General features: G+C 44.5%; 1 protein-coding gene across 5 annotated transcripts in view; it reads right to left on the bottom strand.

Moving 5' to 3' along the window:
• Positions 1 to 2,204: 2,204 nt before the first annotated feature.
• Positions 2,205 to 6,000, bottom strand: part of mrtfab (myocardin related transcription factor Ab) — a 44,569-nt gene continuing 40,773 nt past the window's right edge. For 2 of the 5 annotated variants that reach the window (XM_080873127.1, XM_080873125.1), the window contains exons 13-18: positions 5,712 to 5,918; positions 4,931 to 5,023; positions 4,396 to 4,536; positions 4,123 to 4,215; positions 3,741 to 3,804; positions 2,205 to 3,655 (exon numbers count right to left, since the gene is read on the bottom strand). In XM_080873127.1, the coding sequence (XP_080729253.1) occupies positions 3,108 to 3,655; positions 3,741 to 3,804; positions 4,123 to 4,215; positions 4,396 to 4,536; positions 4,931 to 5,023; positions 5,712 to 5,918 (1,146 nt within the window). In that variant the 3' untranslated portion in view covers positions 2,205 to 3,107. The remainder of the gene's footprint in view (positions 3,656 to 3,740; positions 3,805 to 4,122; positions 4,216 to 4,395; positions 4,537 to 4,930; positions 5,024 to 5,711; positions 5,919 to 6,000) is intronic. The other 3 variants (XM_080873123.1, XM_080873124.1, XM_080873126.1) reach the window with 2 other exon arrangements.

The following is a 6,000-nucleotide window of genomic DNA, read 5'->3' as shown; positions in this document are numbered from 1 at the left end:
CAGGTTAGCCCCCCTTTTACCATCAGAACTGCCTTAATTCTTCATGGCACAGATTAAACAAGGTTCTAGAAACATTCCAGAGATTTCTGTCTATATTTGCATGATAGCATCGCACAGTTGCTGCAGATTTGTCAGCTTTCGCGTTCATCGTGTAAAATTTCCTGTTCCAACACATGAAAATGCTGCTCTAATGGACTGACATGTGGTGACTGTAGAGGTTGTTTGAGTGCTGTGAACTCACCGTTATGTTCTTAGTTTTCTTTTTATAGCTGCCACTAGGTGGCACCTAGTGGGGTCATCTGCTGCTCACGTCCTTTGATGGTTGATGTGCTGCGCTTTCAGAGATGCTCTTCTGCATATCTTGGTTGTAACAAGTGTTCTTATCAGCTTGAAGAAGTCTGGCCGTTCTTGTCTGATCTCTGGCATCAACAAGGCGTTTTGTCCCAGAGCACTCACTGGACATTTTCTCTTTTTCAGACAAATGTCTGTAAACCATAGAGATGTTTTTATGTGGGGCAGTATATCAGCACATGTGACACTAGCAACCATGCTACATTTAAGCTCACTTAAACTTCAGCGGGTCATCGTATTCTTGATCATGTCTACATGTATACTGTCGTTTCCGTCACGTGATCGGCTAACTAGATATTTATGCTAAGGAGCAGTTGAACAGGTGTACCTAATAAAGCCTGTGCTGAAACTATTTAAAAAGTGAAAGTTTAGTTTTGGGCATGTCAGAACCAGCTATGATAATTTGGTGGTAAAAGGCTTTCTGAGAATGTGTGACTAAAAATCCTGTGTGACGGCTGGCTGCGGGGTGGCAGGCTCCTGTCAGAGGGATGTGGGATACAGAGGAGATCTTTAGTCCTTGTGGTGCTGTAGCCCTTTAGAGCTCACTGTAGCTAATTAGAGGCATGGCCTCGGGACTTTTATCTGCTCTGTCTGTATATGGGTGAGAGAGAGATGGTACTGATGCTGCTCTGGGGAGCTGCGGCAACCTGTGTATGTGTGAGTGTGAAAGGAATTTGTAAGAGCACACTGAGCTGGCTCATGCTTGGATCTTGTGCATTGTTTATCTGCATGTGTTGCAGTTCCTGTGTGTGTGAGAAAGGACGAGAGCTCCCAAGAGCTCATCAGCGTCATTGACAAGGATCCCCTCATAGTGAGTGAGTCAAACTGGACGTTAGAGGCAGAAGTTAAAGAGAAAAGAAAGAAGAAGTGATGAAGGTTCAACTTATGGATGCTCCAGACTCCCAAATATCCTTGATCAAGATACTAACTCCTAGTTGCTCTCTGATGCATCCATCGGTATATTTTTTGACAGAAAGTGCATACACATGGAAAAAAGTGCTTGCATGAATGGGTGAATGAGGCACATTATATAGAGCGCCTTAGCAGTATTATATATTTTCTATCATAATACAATATTTTATGTATTTTTTATATATAGTACAGTTTAAAACACCTGTTACAGTCTGACCCAGGGTATTTGTATAAGTGACAAAACGTATTTGTCAAAATTACACTGTAATCTAGTGGCTTTTTATTAATGCCAATAATTTTACACCATTACTTTTTGCAGATCCATACATGCCACAGTTGAAGCCTTTATTAAACAGCTGATGCTGGGCTTTTCTCATGTACTCTGAAACATATTTAAAGATTCAAAAACCTGCCGACTGTCCCACAGAAATGATCTATAGTGTTCCTTCAAAATAAATTGCCCGAGATGATCAAAAGTAAACTTTTCAGGTGGTTGAGAGAAGCCTAGTTGTTGATCCGTTTAGGCAGGGGTGTGTTTTCATTCAGAAGCAGCTGTGGGGGAAATGCAGCTTGAAATTTGTGACAACTAGCACACAAAAAAAATCCAGTTGAACGTGGCTTTCAGCACCAAACAAAGAACTGGTAAATGTGCTCAGGTCTTGTTTAGCACTACGAAAAATAAAAAATACAAGGGTAAGCAAACTTCTGGAAAATACCCTCCTGTTCCAGATGGAAGCTGCTTTCTTTATTCTTTGAGCAACATCGCCCTCTTGTGGCTTTAATTTCATTACCAGGCTTACTTAAATCACAAAGCTGAGATGTATCTGTTAATGTGAAAAATCAAAAGGAAAAAGAAACACATCTTTAGAGTTTTTTTTTTAAATGGTATGTTTATTTTTTTAATCTTTTTTTTCTTTAAAAAAATGACAAGGTCCAAGTTCTCTTGGAAGCCCCGCCCTCCCCCTCTGTCCCCCAGCCGGCTAGCTTGACTCTAAAGCAACCAGCAAAGAAAAATAGTCATATGGACAAATTGTAATATACACCCGATATACAGCAATACATAGTGGTCTACCATAATGTTACCAATTATACGCAACCTCCAATGAGGCTTCAATTCAAACTGTTGCCACTGATAAGGTTCATTTCAACAGCAACTCTCAACCAATGAAGGTTGTATCTTTGACTAGTGTGGGTGGGGTTTAGGTTGGCATGGTGAGGCCACAAGCAGCTGCCTTTTTTCTTTTTTAAAAAAAACAAAAACAATCAGTGGCTCAGCTGACCATTGTAACATTAGGTGGCTTTCACTCAGCTGTTGACCTAAACACCCACCCTTTAAACCAATCAGATTCAGCATAAGTGCAAAGTTTAGGAGGCACTGACACACACTGCTATCTCTAGGAGCCCAGGAAAACATCACAGACAGTCCCTTCTCGCCTCTGATCTGTCCAGCTGTTTACTGAGGGTTGAAATGGGTTGAAAGCGACCTGCAACTTTCGGCTGGTTTACTTAAACCTGGCTTTAATGCAGGTCAGGACACGGGAAATGGGATTTTATCCGTTTTGGTTCCCTGTAGAGTTAAAATCTTTACAAGTCCACTTCAGGTCCACCAAGTAATTTCAATGAATTTAACACCACCTCACCTTGCATACAGCAACAGCCAGTGAAAGACAAGACAAACTGAGTAAATGTGTGAGAGTGTGTGTGCGCGCGTGCATGTGCCAGACACCCCCCGCAGTGGTAGAGACAGCATAGAGTATGTGCATGAAATAAAGACGGAGCCTGTACACAGTGTGAGCGACCATGTGTTCATCTGTGTGCGTCTGCGTGAGGTGCTACAGACGTGGCTACCAGTGCAGCTGCAGGTCCGTATTGTCCAGAAAGTCGGCTGAGAACACGCTTTGCGGAGTGTGTGGCGCCAACGGAGCTAAACTCGTCCCTCCGTCTCCACCTCCTCGCTCTCCTCTATTGCCCTCGCTACCTCCACTTGCGCTCCCTACCATGTCCAACCAGTCCATGCTATCCAGGTTGGGGTCGCCAAAGTCCAGCCCCGCAGAATGCGGGGAGAAGCCCAGGTCGGACGTGTCCATGGGGGAGGGGGGGTGGTCCAGGATGCTGGGCGTGCTCAGCATCTGGCTGTGGAGGTCGTCGATCAGCGCCAGGCCGCCGTCGGACTCTATGCCCAGCAGTGGGGTGCCCGTCGTGCTCTCCAAGAAGTCCTCCAGACGCCCGCTGCCTGAGCAGGGCCCTCCCACCGTAGACTCCGGGGAGATGAAGGCCTCTGTGGGGGTGGGAGGAGACAGGTGGAGGGGGGATGGGGCAGTGGATGGAGAAGGTGGGTCAGAGTGGAGAGGGGGGAGGGAAGGGTCCGGGTTGGCCTTGAAGCCGGGGATTTCTGGGGGAGGACAGAGAAATAAAGGTCATCAAGACGTACCGACCTGTGATGTCTCTCTCACATTAAACTGAGATCTCATCATTACCTCCACTTTTGAGCAGGATGTCAAATAGGTCGTCCATCTGCTGGCTGTTCAGGCCATTCTCTGGCTGTCAAACAGAAACACAGTATTCATTAGCCATCATGTAGCCAACAGTGAGGTATCATGTAGTTATTTAACACAAAAAACAGCAGCAGGTGTTCTTCACTGGAATGTTGCAGGGGCGATTTCTTTTAGATAATTGGGTCTGATAGGATGACACTGATCTAGTCTACCACTACGTCCTAACAAACCCAACACCACTGCCACTCCTCTGCAAAAACATTAGAGACCAAAAAAGTGAGAAGATGGAAAAAAGGAGTCGAGACAGGGAGAAAGATCAATACTGCAAGGCAGATGGAAAGACAAGACATGCTGGAGGACATACTCTGAAGCGCTGAGAAGAAAGGGAGGTGTTGGGTTTAGGAGAGGGAGGGGTGAACAGCGTGTGCCGGTCGTAAGGCGGACACGCCTCCTGTCTCTGTCAGCATGGTGCCATGAAGTGATGAAATGAGAAGAGAGAAGAAACAAGAAGACAAATTTAATGAACATGTGGAGAGAGCAGGACCACCATTAGAGATGACATGCTGAAGGTAACTCTGCCTGGAAGCAGAGGAGGGAGAGGAGGAGGAGAAGGAGGAGGTGCTGCTGCTGGCGTTACCTTGAGAGATGACATTAAGTTGTTTTGGCTTTCATTGTCTGAAATGTCGTCAAAGAAAGGCTGCAGGTTGGGTGGAGCGGTGACGGGCTGGCTGGGTTGTGGATCACCTTTGGCGTCTAAGTGCAGCCCCGCTTTTTGTCCCTACGGGCAAAGAGTGGCACGTTTAGAACGGAAGGCACACTTGCATATGTTAATCATGCAAGTCTTATTCTGGGATAAGATGCTGTTTTTTAACCTTTGTTAGTCCACAATCTAACTTGGATGATTTTACAGTGTCTCAGTGGCGACACCTTGTGGTAGGAATCTGTTGCTATTGTTGTCTTCAGGACTAAATTAGTAAACAGAGATCAATTCAACGTGTATTTACATAGCGCCAACCCACAGTAACAGTTGGCTGAGGGCGCTTTATATACTCTAAGGTTAAGACCTTACAACAATACAAATGAAATGAAGAAAAAAGTTAAGTAAAAATGTTGGGAAAGTTACAATCTACACCATGCTTACATGTTTTACTGAGAAAGAGTTTTTGCTGTACCTTTTTGCTTGGTTGGCTCACAGGCTCGGCCTCTGCCTGACATTTTGATTGGCTGTCGGTGCTGGGCAGTTTACTTGGAGTTGAATTCAATCTCTGAAACGTTACAAGTACGCAAACATTCATATTCTGTCAAACCATTTAATATTACGCGCTTCCCATATATAAACAGTACATGCAAGACTAACCCTATCCTACTGAAGTGTATTTTTTATTTTATAATTTTTTCATCCATGGACAGTAAAGGTTGAAATACTACAGTAAGTCAATGACATTTGGCAACTTCAGGTGACGATGGGTGGGGACAAAAGAAAACAAAACAAGAAAACCCCCACCGGCGACATAAGATAAACTTCCTAAATTAGTAAATATACCCTAGTGACCAGCTGTCAGCTTCAAAGCAATGTGTGATGAGCGACTCACTCAGAGTTTTGACAGAACTGAACTAACATCGTCAAAAAGACACTGCTGTTGTAGGCTACAGCTGGTGACAGTAGCTCTTGTTCTGCTCAGGAAGCTCTACGAGCTAAGACAAGAAATCTTAAGAAAACCCACAGCAGGTGGAGAACGGTTACACATGCCACTACAACAAACGCACAAAGGCTGCAGAGTAATTGTAGGGCTAAGTTTACTTGCTGCTGTTCAAAATACTGACTGAAGGTGCAACGAATTATTTGCTACACAGTATATATTCATTATTTTTGTATAATGTACAAATAGTCTAATTTAGAGGGAAACACTTAGCATTATTACCATTATCATCAGAATACCATGTTCCCTGTACCTGCAGTGTGATGCGTCCGTTGGTTTTGGCCAATGAGGACACTCCATTCTGTCCATCTGTGGTGTGACTGGTGAGAGCGATTAGGTAGTGGTTCCCGTTGGTGTCTGTCACCAGTGTAGGTGTGCCGTTGGCCTTAAGGAGGTCTAATGAGATGGCCTGAGTGTGCACTGGTGTGCCATTCTGTTGCTTGATGATGACTGGAGTCACCTGGAAACAGAAAAGTTGCGTTAGCATTTTATTATATGCTATATACTCATCGTAAAGACTGCAGCGTGTGTGCTTTCAGTCT

Source organism: Rhamphochromis sp. 'chilingali' (assembly GCF_963969265.1).
Source record: "Rhamphochromis sp. 'chilingali' genome assembly, chromosome: 22".
Classification (NCBI taxonomy): domain Eukaryota; kingdom Metazoa; phylum Chordata; class Actinopteri; order Cichliformes; family Cichlidae; genus Rhamphochromis; species Rhamphochromis sp. 'chilingali'.
The sequence above is the reverse complement of the archived record's forward strand: the minus strand, read 5'-3'. Positions and strand labels throughout refer to the sequence as shown.